The sequence below is a fragment of the Peromyscus maniculatus genome, chromosome 21 (assembly GCF_049852395.1).
Source record: "Peromyscus maniculatus bairdii isolate BWxNUB_F1_BW_parent chromosome 21, HU_Pman_BW_mat_3.1, whole genome shotgun sequence".
Classification (NCBI taxonomy): Eukaryota; Metazoa; Chordata; class Mammalia; order Rodentia; family Cricetidae; genus Peromyscus; species Peromyscus maniculatus.
Window position 1 is genome coordinate 3,382,470 of NC_134872.1, and position 16,326 is coordinate 3,398,795.

Here is a 16,326-nt window from a genome sequence, read left to right on the forward strand (position 1 = left end):
TACATAGCAAGTTCCAGGACAGCTAGGACTACATAGTGAGACCCTGTCTTAAACAACAAAAACAAAACAAAACACATTTCCTGATTAAGCAATGCTGAAGAGATGCCGTAGGCTGTATATACGCGCGCGCACGCGCACACACGTATGTAAACACAAACAATGATAATTAAAGAAGAGGCCCTGACTATGGGAGGAGAATGTGGAAGGAGTTGGGGGTGGTGACGTCGATGCAGGGTTTGTGTATGAAGTTCTGAAAAGATAAGATACAGAGAGAAACAAACCCTCACCCAGGCCGCTTGGAGCCTCACCACGCCATGCATAGTCTGCTGCCATTTAACACGCAAGAATATTTTCTGTCTCTTTTTCCAAATTGTCCAAGGTTTCCTCAGATTTCTTTTTTCAGAGAAATGGAAGGACTATGAGGCAACATTGGGTAGGTGTTTTATCTTCTCACGAGTACAAAGCAGTTAATGCCGACCTTGACTCTCACGGTGCCACACATGTCTCAGCTTTGTTGAGAAGTTTCACCCCGAGGGGACCCAGTGATGTGGTTCTCTGTCCTTTCCTTTCTAGGGGGTTTCTATTGATCTTTTTTTTTTTTTATACTTGTAATGAGGTAAGACCCATCAAACACTGAATTACCACCTTGGACAGCTCAAGCAGCCTTAGCACATGGGCATGTTGACAGCTCTCACTCCCAAAGCACTTTTGGAAAGTGCTGTTTGGAAGAAACCCAGTGTTAATTAAGAATACTTCCTCATGCCCCTGGCCTAGCCCCTGACAACCACCAACCAGCCCTCTATTCCTTGAAGTTTTGGGGATCTGTGTGAGAGCCAACCTGTGCCGACAGCCCCTCCTTTGGGCATCCGGGTCAACACTGTAACAGAGTGGGGATATCACACTTTAGCCGTTTCTTTCTAGGCAGACATTGGTCCCCTCCCCTTAGCTATTGTGGATAGTGTTGATTTTGAAGTTCTTGTATGGTATATATCTGAATACTTGTTTTCAAATTTGGAGAGCTATGTAAGTTTTGGCTCAACTTCCCAGAATTTCTCAAAATTCTAGAGGCCTTTTATTCAGACAGAAATACCGAGCGAATAAAGTTGCTGGGGCTGGAGAGAGGGCTCAGCAGTCAAGAGCACTTGTTGCTTTTGCAGAGGACCTGGGTTCATATGAGTGGGTAGAACTGCTGCTGGGTCATTCCTGGGTTCTCAAATACAAAGACAAATCTGCACGAACCTGTGGAGGTTAGAGGATAACCTTCAGGAGTCTGTCCCCACCTTCCACAATGTGAGCTCCAAGGATCAAACTTGGGGGATCAGGATTAGCTGCAAACACTACCCAGCCAGCCTGAGAAGGTCTGTTTTCAATGCTACACGGCCATTTTTATTGCCTTTAGAGTTAATATCCTATTTCTCAAGTGCCTGGGTTTTTATTTAAAATGTATGATTTTAAATTAAAAATAAAACCCCATTTTATGTGTATGAGGGTTTTGCGTCCTTGTACACCTGTGTGCCATGTGCATCTTGATGCCTGGGGTTGTCGGAAGAGGTTACAGATGGCTGTGAGTCACTGGAAATGGAACCAGGGTCCTCTGGGAGAACAGCCATTGGTCGTCACCGCTGAGCCGTCCCTCCAGTTCCATGAAATATATGACCTAATGATACATGGAAAAGGATGAAGCAAGATCCTTCTGGAACTGTGAAGCGGGAGCAGAGGAAAGAACAAACTTCAGGAAGCATACTATATATGCGCAGGAAGCATACTACCCAGGGAAACGGAGGATGCAAAGAGGAGAAACGGGGTGGTGTCCAAAAGTTAGAGTTCACCAATAAAAGGGCCGATGAGACTGCAGCCAATGGACCAGGAAGGAGTGCCTCCCCTCCCCTCCCCTCCGCATTTTTCCTGTTCCGTGAACAGCGCCCCGCCCCCCCCATCTTGCCCTGGGTGAGTCGTTGTCGGTTTCAGGAAATCCTCAGCTAAGTTCTGTATTGGTAGGAGACTGAAATGGCTTTGTGTACCCGACGTAAATCCTAGGGTGTCTCCACACCTGGAGCAGCATTTATCACCGAGCTAGAAGGAAGCTTAAGACTCACAAATCAGCCTTTTGCTCCTGAGAGCTGTAGCAAAGTGTAGTGGGAAATAACCCCACAAACAAGAGGCTGTTCTGGATTCTGCACAAAACGGGTCATAAAAGTCTCTGTTGCAAGGTTCACAGGCTTACTCAGTCACTGTTACGAAACCTCAGCCCACAAATAGCTGGGCAGAGTCTGCTGTGTGAGTACTTACTGTGGCCAGCAGCCGCTTTAGAATACCCCTAAGTAAAACAGACCAAAGCAACACAAAGCCTACCAAGGAAATTAGTTTGTTCCAGTTGGATCTTATTCCAGTTCTGTTTTAGCAGCAGCTTATGTGGTTCAAAGACTGTATTCTTTTCCAAATTACAGAATAAGATACTAAAATTTGGGGCAGGCTCAGCGGTTAAAGCACTGGCTGCTCTTCCAGAGGACTGGGGTTCATTCCCAGCACCCACGTGGCAGCTCACAACCATCTGTAACTCCGGTTCTGGGGCTCTGACCCCCTCTTCTGGACTCCATGGACACTGTACTCGCATGATGCACAGACATGCATGTAGGCAAAACACCCATACACATAAAACAAATAGATCTTTTTTTTTAAAAAAAAAAAGACATAAAAATTTTAAAATGATAAGTAGAATAGGAAGTATATTAACCATGTCTCAGCTTATGGGGTGTATTCACGGTATGTTTGGCAGGTGCTCAGACTGACTCCTTTTGTTGAAGAGTCCTCAGGAATTTGTATTAATGTGTATCATGCTTTGATTCCATTCATGAGAACAGGCAGTGTGAGTTTTAAATACCTTTAAAGATCCGCCTTATCTCCAGGTTCCTTCCCTGTGACAAGCAAAATAATTGAAAGAGGACCCTGGGAACCCCACTTTATAGCCACTCCCTGAGGAGAGTAAGTGAAACGGAAGTGGAGGGGCCTGTGGAGCCGAGCCAGGGGTCATGAGACACCTGACTGGCAGGTGGCAGCGGCGGATCCAAACTGGACTCGAGGACACCCAGGTGTGGGACCCCATCTGTGGCGGAAGCACACTGTGAGTGGTGACTACTGGCTGAGAACACAGGAGAAGCAGTATTTTTTCCTCCTGTGTTCTCAGCAGTATCCAATGTAACTACCATCTCACCATGGCTTTCATTTATAGGTGTTAATTTGGATCTTTAGAAAAACTAAATCATGCCTGCAAAAACAGTTTTCAACATCCAGTCCCTCCGACTTCTACGGGGTTGATACTGATTCCGACGTAGCGGTTCTGCCCAACTGTGGCTTGTCAGCCATCTCTTCATCCTGAGAGGGATATTTTCCTGCTCTTTGGTCATTTTTTATTTAGTATCAGGCACCATGAATTTTATCTTGTTAAACTTTGTTCTGGAGTGAAACTAAGATATTTTATCCAAGGTCTCCCTGCCTTTGGACCCAGTGTCCAAAGAATGTTCAAGGTTTTCTGGTCTAGCCCATAGCAGCGGTGCACATTGGAGACACTGTTTCTTCCAGGTGTTTCTTACCGTTGTTGTCCACAGCTTTGATTGAACTGGAAGAAAATGAGCCTCCCTCTCCCTCTGCTGACACACTTACCGAGAATTGGAAGTATTCATTTCTCTATTATTTTAACTATGCATGTGTATGTGTGTGTGAGTGAGTGAGTGTGTGTGTGTGTGTGTGTGTGTGTGTGTGTGAATATGCATGTGAGTGCAGTTGTCTATGAAGGCCAGGAGTCAGATCTCCTGGAGCTGGAATTACAGGCAGTTGTGAGCCTCCTGGCCGCCATGCTCTCTGCTGTGAGGATGATGGACTAAGCCTCTGAAACTGTAAGCAAGCCCCCAATTAAATGCTTTCTTTTGTAAGAGCTGGTTGGTCATGGTGTCTCCTCACAGCAACACAGCAGTGACTAAGACAATGACCAAGAGCATTTTGGAAAGGAAAGGGATTACTTCATCTCACAACTCCCAGATCACACTCTATTAACAAGGGGAGTCAGGGCTGGAACTCAGGACAGGAACCTGGAGGCAGGCCACAAAGGAACGTTGCTTATCAACTTGCTCCCCAAAGCTTGCTTGGTTTGCAGGACCACCTTCCCAAGGGCTGGGTCTTCCCACATTGATCATCAATCAAGAAAATTTCCCACTGACTTGCCTACAGGTCAGTCAGACAGAGGGAATTCCTCAACTGAGGATTCCTCCTTTCAGACGTCTCTAGCTGAGCCAGATTGACAAACACCTAACCAGCACATTGCTGGCCTATAGCACATCAGATACAAACAAAGAATAACACTGGGGGGACTGTGCCCAGAGCACATTATACACTTGTACAAGAATGGCCCTAAATGATGATGATGATGATGATGATGATGATGATGATGATGGTGATGGTGGTGATGGTGCCACTGGTGTATAAGCAGGGAGCAAATGTGCCATCAAATTCAAGAAGCCATGGATTCATTTATCTTAGGAATATTTAAACAGATTTATATAAAAAAAGAAAGGAAGGCTATTAACAATCATAACACCATGCACAGCACAAACTGTCTTCTCTGCCGATAGTCTGAGAATCTTGATGTCTAGAAACTGGCCACAGAGGCTCACGGAGTCTCAGGTAAGAGGCATCACAGGGACCTCCCAGGCAGAGGTCCCTGTGCCTGCCCAGGAGCACCAGAGTCCTGGGCTGCAGTACCTGCCCATCGAGTTCTTTGTTCACATCACTTGGGACTGTGTGATGGAGAGAGGTCCATGCGATTATGTTTGAAGTAAGGATAGAGTGATCCCTGGAAACCGGCCTGGGTGAAGGAGAAGATGTGGGTCTCATCAGTCATGTTGTAGAAAGAAAGGTCATTGTCCTCGTGATCCAAGAAGATTGCAATCTTCAGTGGACGAGTGTCCAGCAGCAGAGCCTCTTCCCGAGAAACGTTTTGGGAACAGAAGGTAAGAGCCCTGTATTTGTCTCCCTTCTTCTCCAAGACTCTGAATTTCTTCACTGAGTCTCTGGGTGGTGCATCCTGAGTGTACAGCTCATAAACGCCTAGTGTCCACTCCTCAGTGTCCCCGATATCCACCTCCCAGTAGTATCTCCCCAACATGAAGCCTTCCTGGTACAGTGTGATGATGTTGTGGTCTACTTGCGGGTTGCTGAGGGATGGATCCGCTGTCTCCTCTCTGCTGCTCTCTTCTGTCTTTGGGCCAGATTTGTCCTGGTGAGGTACTTCATGATTTATCATCACAGGAGCTGGGAGGAAAAGGAGGAGAGGGGAGGAGAAGGGGTGGAGGAGGAGACTAAACCAAAATTGCAATGTCTGTACACCAATAACTCTGTGTTCAAAGTTAGCGTTGTGTATAGGGGGCTACTGGGTGGGTGACGTCTTAAGGAAACTGGGTTTGGAGAGCTGGTGGGACAACGTTCCTGAGGTGCTGGGCCATGCGTCCTCACAGTGCATCCTGAGCTCTGCGTCCTATTCCATCTTGTCTATGCTACTGTAAGGTCTTGGGAGAGCATGGAGTGAGCCAGGACTTGGTAAATCAGAGCCTTGCTCCTCTCTTATGGAAGTGCTGGTCACAAGCTGACCTCACAAAATGAAGCTGAGTGTTCTTGCCCCTTGGCACAGTTCGGCGCCTCCTCAGTAAGGAGCCATGGTTCTGTCATCCAAGCCCAGTGGATCCCACAGACAAGAGTGCTTGGCCAGTGTGTGGAGAAGGGAACAGAACCAGCGTGGTTGAGCCTGGCAGTGGCCTGCAGCACAGAACCACACAGCAGGGTCCCTTCCTCCCCTCCTCACTCTCAGCCTCAACAAGGAAGTCACCGACACCAACACACAGGACACCAGAGGAGGCGGGAGGGGGGGGTGGGGGGGAGGGGGGGGTGGGGGGGGACGGCTGACATGCTCAGCTGCAAACAACAGGAGCAACCTCAGGGGCTCGAGGCAGATAAGAGCAGGTGGACTCACCCAGCTGGAACAGTTCCTTCCTCCAGTCTGGAAGAGAGCAGAGCAGACAGATGGTGGAGCTGCACCCAAGGAATGAACGAGACTCACGTCCCCGGTGCGTTCTCCTCCCAGTCACTTCATCACTGAGTCCCTCAGACTTTCTAGGGTCCAGAAACTCCCACAGGCAGGCTGCTCTCTGTGCTGACTCAGGGGCTGCTCCCTAGAGACTCAGTGCTGGGGGTGGGGTGGAGTGAGGTGGGGGTGGGGGTGGGATAGGGGTAGGGATGAGGGTGGGGGTGGGTGCTAAGTTCCTCTTGCTCAGGTGCTGTTGGGCCTCAGGTTTTATTCAGAAGTTAGATACGTGTGTAGCCTTGGGAGGAGGACAGACAAGGACTTTCGCTTCTTAACAGACACAGCACCGTGGTCTCTCGCTGAACCTCCCTCCATCTAATGTGTAGAGCCATGAGGACAGGCGTCAAGAAGAGCAGCTGCAAATGCAGCTCCTCCTGACGTCCTGCGGCGGAGGAGAACGGCGGAGCCCTGGCTGCCTGAGCTCCCGGCGTCCTGCGGCGGGCGGAGGAGAACGGCGGAGCCCTGGCTCCCTGAGCTCCTGTGCCCCATCCTCAGCGTTTAGCTCCCTTCGTCAGAACCACAGGAAGTTTAAAAAAAAAAAAGATTTGTTTTTTAAATTTTATTTTATGTGTCTGAGTGTTTGCCTACATGTATGTACGTGCGCTACATGAGTGCAGTGCTGGCAGAGGCCAGAAGAGGGCGTTGGATCCCCTGGTACCAGAGTTATAGATGGTTGTGAGCTGCCATACATGGGCCATGGGGACCGAACTTCGCTGCAAGAGTAGCCATTGCTACTAAGGCGTCTCCCCAGCCCCGGTTGGAACATTTCAGAGCAAATCGTTAAAGTCTCACCAGAAGCTGCTTACTGAGCTACTGAGCTGTCCGTCACCCTGGAGGGCCCACCTGTCCGTCACCCTGGAGGGCCCACCTGTCCATCACCCTGGAGGGCCCACCTGTCCGTCACCCTGGAGGGCCCACCTGTCCGTCACCCTGGAGGGCTCACTGGTCTCCTCCTCAGGGCACTCAGGCTGCCTGGAACAGCTTGGTTTCTAGCTTATGTTCCTTGGGGACTTTCAACCTCCACAGGGTCAGAGATGACAGTGCCACCTACGTGTGGCACAATGTCTGATGTACGGAAATTGCACAGATGGGATCAAGGAATGATCTAACGTGTTTGTGAATGTCACATTACACACACATCACACATATACTCACCCACACATCACATATACACTTAGTCTATGCACACATCATACACACTGAGGCACACATCACATACATACTCACACACACATACACACACTCATACACATTACACACTCACATACATGCACACACTCACATGCATCGTCACTTACACATGTGCACACACTCATGCACACATCACACACACTCTCACACATACCACACACAGTCACATACACACATCATACACACTCATGCACACAGCATACACACACACATACACACACATACTTCATGTGCACACATACTCACACATATGCACACACATCACACACAGTCACATACACACATCATACACACTCATGCACACAGCATACACACACACATACACACACATACTTCATGTGCACACATACTCACACATATGCACACACATCACACACTCACTCTCACACTTACACACATCACACACATGCATATACACACACTCATACACATATCACATAAACACACACACAATAAGTGACTAGTTCTCTCTCCTTTTTCTTAGCTACAGAAAATAACTGAACCCCCAGCACAAATGACCACAGCTTGCTGGGCACGTTTGCACACCTGAAATCCTGGCATTTGGGAGGCGGAGGCAGGAGGCCTAGGAGCTCAAACCCAACCTTAGCTCACAGCACCTGATCCAGCCCCGGTTGTGCCTCAAAAAAAGCTGTTTTTTTTTTTTTTTTTCCAATTTGCAAGTCAACGGCCATTAAAGTGTGCATGTGTGCGCGCACGTGTGTTTAAGTTTCCCGGTATTATGCCCATTGTTTTAGAGTTGCTGGCAAGATTCAATGTCCACTCGTCACTTACCAGGGTACAGCAGGGCTTTCTTCCAATCTGCAACAGAACAGACCCAAGACAGCTGAGTACTGACCTGTGGCCTCACACGACCCCCTTTTCCTCCCCGTTTTCCACACCAGCCACCATTAAACCTTTTAGTCCCCCTGCCCACCCCACGAGGGTACCAGGGGGGGTTGGCATCAGGGCGACCAGGACGCAGGACGCCTGGTCTCTTTTACCTTCTAGGTACAGCGCCTTCCGCCGATCTGAAATAAACAACAGTCGATGATGAGTGGCCGGAGCGGCGGGAAAGAGAAGCAAATGCTGTGTGTGGGTGGGGGTGGGGTGGGGGAGAAGCCACACTCACCCAGGTCGGCCTGGAGCTCATCTGAAAGAGAGGAAAGACTGTGTGTGTGAGATCCGTCAAACTGGGTCAATCTGGAGAGTAGCTAAATGAATTAGGGTTGGCTTTCCCTCAGGGGCCCCACAATCAAGGAGATGAGCATGCGCACATGGCCACTGCAAACCCCTAAGGTGCCAAGGGAGTCTGAGGTGTCTTAGGGCTTCTTCTCAAGCAGATTCATAGGAAGAGAACCAGGCACCAGAGAAACAGCTGCACCCTCTGGAAGAAGGGTAGACTGTGGGCGTGGGAGGGATGGGGCGTGGGAGGGGTGGGGCGTGGGAGGGGTGTGGCGTGGGAGGGGTGTGGCGTGGGAGGGGTGTGGCGTGGGAGGGGTGGGGCGTGGGAGGGTGTGGTGTGGGAGGGGTGTGGTGTGGGAGGGGTGGGGCGTGGGAGGGGTGGGGCGTGGGAGGGTGGGGCGTGGGAGGGGTGGGGTGTGGAAGCGTGGGACTGTGAGGAGCAGGGTGTGAAGGCGCGGGCTCTGGGTTAGAGGCCTGATGTCCACTCCCCTTGGCCCTCTGGTCCTCTGCAATGACTGTCCGCTCCCTAGCTCCCTCGATCCCCCAGCCTTTCTGCGAACCTCCGACCTACTCTGCTTTCCCCATTTTCACCTCTGTTCTTCAGGGCGGTTTTCATTTCCTGGCTCATCTGATTCATTTTGTGCCATTCTTCTGAGTTTTTATCCATCTCTCGCCTTTTGGCTCGATGCTCTTTCCAGCAGGCAAGGCTGGTCCCACTGAACAGGACCAATAGTATGGGGAGCAAGCAAGCCAGCGCTGTTCTCCATGGAGAATTCCTGGGGAAGAAGGGCTCTGACAGGGTGCATGCAGTCGGTCAGAAACTGGCTGGGGCAGCTCCTTTCGGCTCTTCCCCTCTCTCCTCTTCTCCCTTCCCCTTCCCCGGCCCAGGAGTTTGGCCCTCACTGACCTGGGAGGGAGATGGTCTTTGCTTTCTCCTGGTCATGGAGGGGATTTTGGATGAAGCAGATCACATCACCCACAGCTCTATCTGTGACCAAAAGAGATGTTTCCACGCGGAAGAGCCCGTCTCTGTCTTGGGCCTGTGATTCAGAGGAGGACGGTAGAATGTTCCCCTGAGTGTCTCTCCATTGGACGGTGGGTTTTGGGAACCAGCCACTTGAGGAACAGGACACTCGGATCCCATTGGTCTCAACCCCTGTCATTCGAACAAGAGGGGCAGAGCCTAACCCTGAGGAGAGAAGACACCTGCTTGAGGCCCGCGGTTCCTGGAGAGCAGAGTGCTTGAGGGAAGCTGACCTTCACCTTGCTGCAGAGCAGCCTGGAACTCAGAGGTCAGCTGAGGCTACCCTGAGACTCGGTTTGGTCTTAGCTCACTGGCTTTGCATGTGCTTGGACTGGGAGAGGTTAAGGGTCGTTCTAGGAAAAATTAAAACTTGAAAATGGGTCTAATTGTATTTTCTGCCTTGATTTACTGGAAGTTAACATCAGAGGTGTCCATGTTCCTACTGCATATAATTTCTGGGGTCTCTTAAGATATCAAAACAGGCTCAGAAGGTTGGTCAAGTACATCAGTCAGCAGAGTGTTGGTTGTGTAACCACTGAGGACCCAAGTTCACCTCCCCAAACCCACATGAAAACCTGGACATGGACGCACAAGCTTGGGGACCAGAGACAGGTGGGTCCTTGGGGATCCCTGACCACCCAGCCTAGCTGAGTTGAAAGTCTTGTCTCAGAAAACATGGTGGACAGTGACCTGAGGCTGACCTCTGCCTTCCACACACACAAATATACACATATATGCACCCTCCCCCCCCCCCCCCAACCTTTGGTTCAGAAATGTGAAGCCTGTGATGTTAACCTCTGATGGCAGACAGTCTCATTCTCACTGGACATTACAGGGAATGGCTATACCACAGTCATATCAACACACCCAGGACCACAGGCAGCTCCAGGTTGGGCATAAGGAGTTACGGGCAGTTGGGTTTTTGTCTTACTTCACAACCAACACCCTGTGCCAGGCTCACATACCTATGACATGCAGCTCCACGGTGGCCTCTTGGGAGGTGAAGCCATACGTGACTTGACAGTGATAGAGGCCGTTGTCAGAGGCCTGGACCTGCTGTATCTGCAGAGCCACATTTCCCGTGGCGATGGCGTCTCTCGCCAGCTGGGTCCTGCCTCGGTACTCAGGCATCTGCACATCCTCTTGCTCCTGCCCGTCATGGACCACCAGCACAGCCGGGGTGAGCTGGGCACGGTACCAGCGGACGTGCATGCCGGATGCACTCTGTACAGGTGACAGCTGGCAGGGCAGGGTGGCATCAGTCCCCAGCAGGACCATGATGGGCTCAGCTGGTCCCCTCACAGAAAACTGAGACACTTCTGGGGACGGGAGACAGATTGTGGGAGCCAGTTAGAGACATGAGACTTCAAATAAACAATCCTGTATTTTCATAGTTAGGGAACTGAATGAATTTCTCTTTGTACTACTTTTAAAAAGTATTAACTTTTAAGCTGGGTGGTGGTGGTGACTGCCTTTAATCCCAACACTTGGGAGGCAAAGGCAGGCAGATCTCTGTGAGTTCAAGACTAGCCTGGTCTACAGAGTAAGTTCCAGGACAGCCAGGGCTACACAGAGAAACTCTGTCTTGAAAAAAAAAGTCTTAAAATTTAATAGATAAAATTTTAATAGTTATATAAATGCATATAAATACCTTGGTCTCTGTGTATATATGTATGTGTGTGTGTATATATGTGTGTATACATGTGTGTTCTTGGGACTTTTACAACACCAACACTTGTTCAGAAATGTCAGCTTCTTCAGTATTTATAATCTACTGACAAACACAGCCTTATCTCATGGTACAGTTTAGGAAATGGACATTCTTCAGATAGGTCAACATAGCCAAGATCACAAAAGCTGCAGGAGAGGGGTGGGGTGCAGGGGAGGCTCTGGGTGGAGGAGAGTTCAGGCGGGGACAGCCGTGCTGGGGAACTCTGTGTGATCTTCGAGTTGGCAGCCCTGGTCATCACCCCAGACAGAGTGGTGCTCCGTGTCAGGAGCATCACAGTGGCCATTGCTAGCCAGGGGCCAGGCTCTTTTCAGTTCCACATTGCTTCCAAGCGTGGGGTGCCTCTGTGCTTCAGAGGGTGTGTGTTCTCATTACCCGACACTGGGTGTCAGTCAGTGTACACATAGGTCATATATGTATGGTTTGGAAAGATTGTTTCACTTCCCTGAAGTGTGGTGGGGAATCATGGTTTCACATGAATGCAACCATTAAGCATCAGTTTTGGCAATGGAGGACTTCCAGATGTTCAGTACATGGTTAGCTGTGCCCTATTTGTTTACTTTTAACAATCTATACCATTATGGTCAAGCTTTTCCTAATGGGTGACATTTACAGCGCTTCCACCTTGTTACTATAAACAATCCTGCAATAAACTTCACACACATGCATACACATACATGCAGACACAAAAATATGCATGCACATATGAAATTTTGAATCAGCATTTATGGACATTAGTGTTTTCTGGTGGACCAGTTGTCTAGGATGTAAAGTGCCCTGGGCTTCATTTGGATTTTTATATTTACCACCTGACATCAGATTCAGGCGATAATTCCCAACTATGCCAGCCACATGATCTCCTCTCTGAGTTCTCTCTAGAGTCTGGGAATTCCATCCAGAGTTAGTTTTTGCTTTATGAAGGAAGGGCCAGGGTCCCAGAGAGAATAAATGACTTATTCAAGGTCACAACCAAGAGTTCTGAATTCAAACTCTTTGTTCTCCTATGTCCACAGACACCATCCCCCCCACCCCCCACCCCACCCCCCGCCATGCACACCTTCCCTGCCACAGTGGCCCAGACCCTCAAACCATAAACCAAACTAACCACATGCACACAGAACCCCTAATGCATGCCTTCCCTGCCGGTGTCTCAAACCCTGGAACCATGGGCCAAGCTAAGCAATTCCCCTTTAAACTTCTTGTCTGGTAGCTGGCCCCAGCAAGGACGAAACTGACACACACTGTGGACCTCACGAACGATATCTCAACAAACAGATCCTGGAGGCGTTAACAGGCTAAACTCACCCACATCCAGTGAAGGTTTAGGTAAATATCACAGTTCTGAGTTTTACAAAAACTACCCAAAGGACCTGAAAGAACTTTTTCTTGGCTGATTGCATGTACTTGAGAGAAGCCATTGAAAACACACAATAAAACACAGAGCAGGAGGCAGAACACTAACCTCCTGAGACGCCGGTGGACACCAGGAGGAGCAGAGGGAGGAGACAGCGAGCTAGAGGGAGAACTGGGGAGCCCTTCATCTCCAGAGGGGAAGGTCAAGGCCAAGTTCACCTGTAGGAAGGCAGCAGGTGGAGGTTCTCAGGAAAAAACCCCAGTTCAAAGGCTTAACATTATGCACAGGTTTCTAATAGTGTTTCCCACAAAACCTTAAGACAAGACCCGCCAACCCCACACCTCCCCAGGGCCCTTCCCATCTTCTCTTTATTCTGAAGGCCCATAGTTTCCTCACAGGCATGGGAAACTGCCAAGCATTTTCTGTGCTGGGGGGAGGGGAACTTTCTTGCCTTTCTGTGGGTCCATGGTCTCACAGGGGACCTCGGAGCTGAATTCCCTGAGTTCAGTGTAGGGCAGCGAAGTCACACAAGGAAGAAGACTACTCCCACAGCCAGTCTATCCTTACTTCTTTCATTTGTTTATTTATTCTTTTATTTGTTCATTTACTTATTTCCCAATAAAGGGACCATTTCTCACTACATCCTCATGACTTCAATCCCCCTTTCTTCAGGCCCACACCTCCCTTGGACAGACCGCTCACAGGCATGAACTCCCCACTCACCGTCTGGACAGTGCTGTGGGTCCCTGGGAGCTCCTGGGATCCTCAGTGAGTGATCTAAAGTCTGCTCCTGGAGACCGTCTGCGCCTGTGTTACTGTGATCAGCACTCAAGGGTGTGGCTGCTGGGGCCAGGGTGTCGGGTTTTCAGAGGCGTTCTTCACAAGGAGGGCACAGGGTTTCCCCCAGGCTCTGGCTTTAGAGTTTCTCCCAGAGAAGTCTAGGAGGAAGCCGCAGCCATCTCCAGTCCTTCCTTACTTCAAGAGTGGAAATAAAAGCACAAGGGACTTTGCACTGGGCTGAGCCGTAGAATGATCGCGACTGAACCACTTTGGAGACTTCTCACCGTAAGCTGCCTCCTACATTACCAGGGAGAGGCAATCAGGTCTGATGTTCAGATCTGAGGGTCACTAGCATGGTTAACTGATTTAGAGACTAAGGTCAAGCATGCCTCCCCTACTCCATGACTGACTTCAGTATGTGTAGAGCCTCGGTTACATGAACAAGACCACGTCTGACAGCAGACCAGAGGTCTCTGCCAACTCTCAATAGACTTGCATTTTAAAAAACGTATTTCATGTGTATGGGTGTGTTGTCTGCATGCGTGTGCACCACATATGTGCAGAGTCCATGGAGGGCAGAAGGGGATGCCAGATGCCCAGACCAGCGTTACAGGCAGTTGTGACTAGACCTGGGCCCCCTGCAAGAGAAGCCAGTGCTCCTAACTACCCAGACATCCCTCCAGCCCCCCAGTTTTGCATTTTCATACTCTACCGTCTATTGTCACCCCTTGGCAACTGCTGGAAATCACACGGTCTTAGCGAATATCTCCATTTAAAAGGGAATCATTTTCTTCAAATGGTTTCTCCTGAAAGCTTATTTTTTGTTTTTAAGTGAGCATGTGATACATAAAATTTTGTTAGAAAATCTCTGTCTGTACTTGCTTCATCTTGTAAGTTTCTTATGACCTGCTTGTGGATGTTCAGCCTTAGATCCAGAATTTCAAGGGTATAAATTAGTGTTTTCTTTCTTCCCTTTTAAAGAATTATTTTATTTTTAATTATGTGTGTGTTGTGCATCTCTCTCTCTCTCTCTCTCTCTCTCTCTCTCTCTCTCTCTCTCTCTGTGTGTGTGTGTGTGTGTGTGTGTGTGTTTGTGCACATGAGCACAAGTGTCTTTGGAGTCCAGAGAGGCCATCAGATCCCATGGAGCTGGAGTTACAGGCAGTTGTGAGCTTCCTGACGTGGGTGCTGGGAATCAAACTCAGGTCCCCTGGAGCAGTATGTGCATTTAGCCTTGAGCTATCTCTCCAACTGTCATTCTGAGCAGGAACGTTAATTGTTCCGGAATTCACCGGCTTGAAGGACAGGAAGCTTTTCTCTCCTTGCTCAGGACATGGGAGTGAGACAGAAGGGCCCAGCTGATGACTGTCCATGCTGTGTATACTGGATGAGGCAGATTTAATCAATGTCCATGGAGGGCCTGGGTGAATGAGAATCAGAAAGTTGAACCGTGTTCATGAGAGAACTGACCAGGAGGTGACAATGTGTGAAAGCATCAGATAAATTCATGGGCCTGGAGCAGACATTGTGAGAGAACTTGCTAGCATTTGGCTAAAAGGCTGTGCTGTAGATACCCTTGTTTCTCATATGTGGTGAAGGAATATACCATCTCAGGAAGGGGTCAGAGGTCTCCGGCAGTCTCAGAACTGATCTCAAGATTATCACAGCACTTGCCATTATCTTTATCAGGTGACTGAGATCAGAGTACACGGCCAAGTCTGACCTTTAGAACTTTAGAAGCAGTTGGTTGGTTGTATAACGTGCTTATCTTCTGCTCACTTAACCTGGTTGGTTAATTATGTATTTACACTTACTTATCTTCCATCTGCTCCCTGAGCATCCTTTGTTGTTCTTTTCTATGGCCAGCCCGGGCTTTCTCGTTTCTACTTTGGACTCCCACGGCTGTTCTTTCAGGAGGTTGAAGTCTACTTAGAGTTGGTTCTTGCTTCTTCTGCTCGATCTGTCCCACTTCCCTCAGGACCAAGTTCATGCACATGTTTTCCATTTCCCTAAGAGCGTGTGGCAGTGCTCCTCAGACAACTCTGGGGAGACCGATTGTGCCACAGGGTGTTTGCTGTTGTCCAGAACATTGTCCTCCTTAACTGGACATGGTATGGTGGCAAATATTACTGGAGGGATTATAATTTTTAGTTAAAAAATGATGTAGTCAAATTTCATGATGTTTCCTCCATCTAAGAAATGGGGGAGTGAACCCAGGAGAGTTTATATGAGATTTAAAGGCAAACTCATATGCACTCTTAAAATGAGCATGTCCATCATTTGGGGATACTGGGCCCTTCCTGAGTCCTTCCTGTGTCCTGGCATTGCTGTTATGTGGGTGCTGGTTACATGGGTCCCACTTGTAAGGACATGAAGATGAGACGTGATGGGAGGAGAAAAGGAATAGATTGCAGATAAAAATGGAAGCCACTAGGACTCCTTTGTGGACTCACCCAGTTGCTTTTATTGTTCACGTAATCTCCACTAGGGCATTAAAAAAGCTAATTTAGGGATGAATTACAGAGTGTGGCCATTTGGATGAGAATGCCACAGCTTGTATGCTTGGATGCTTAGTCCCAAGTTAGTGGAACTGTTTGGAAGGACTAGGAGGTGTGGCCTTGTGGGAACAACTGTCGCTGGCCTGGCTGGGCCTTGAGGAGTCAAAAGTCCATGCCTCTCCTCGTTAGCTCTCTTCATCATCCTTGTGGCTCAGATGTGAGCTCTCAGCTGCTGCCCCAGTGCCAGCCTGTTGCCATGCCCCCGCCATGATGACATCATACTCCCACCATGATGACATCATGCCCCCACCATGATGACATCATGCTCCCGCCATGGTGACATCATGCTCCCACCATGACGACATCATACTCCCACCATGACGACATCATGCTCCCACCATGATGACATCATGCTCCCACCATGATGACATCATGCTC

The 16,326-nt window shown here is 49.2% G+C and overlaps 1 protein-coding gene across 1 annotated transcript; it reads right to left on the reverse strand.

Annotated features, from left to right (window-relative positions):
- Positions 1 to 4,517: 4,517 nt before the first annotated feature.
- Positions 4,518 to 13,612, reverse strand: LOC102915554 (butyrophilin-like protein 1). Its single transcript, XM_015990494.3, has 10 exons — positions 13,334 to 13,612; positions 12,719 to 12,828; positions 10,493 to 10,846; positions 9,411 to 9,692; positions 9,095 to 9,295; positions 8,451 to 8,471; positions 8,323 to 8,349; positions 8,114 to 8,140; positions 6,020 to 6,046; positions 4,518 to 5,304 (listed from the first exon to the last, which is right to left on the reverse strand). The coding sequence occupies exons 2-10, from the start codon at positions 12,795 to 12,797 to the stop codon at positions 4,781 to 4,783; spliced, it is 1,542 nt and encodes a 513-aa protein (XP_015845980.2). The 5' UTR covers positions 12,798 to 12,828; positions 13,334 to 13,612; the 3' UTR covers positions 4,518 to 4,780.
- Between the last annotated feature and the right edge of the window lie 2,714 nt (positions 13,613 to 16,326).

Bases quoted from the DNA above. Each gene is read 5' to 3' on its own strand.
- LOC102915554 (XM_015990494.3), bottom strand. From the start codon at position 12,797: ATGAAGGGCTCCCCAGTTCTCCCTCTAGCTCGCTGTCTCCTCCCTCTG. The intron at 8,141-8,322 runs GTAAAAGAGACC...GTTCTGTTGCAG, and splicing joins GAAGGCGCTGTACCTAGAAG to ATTGGAAGAAAGCCCTGCTG. The intron at 5,305-6,019 runs GTGAGTCCACCT...TTTTCCTCCCAG, and splicing joins GAAGGAACTGTTCCAGCTGG to CTCCTGTGATGATAAATCAT.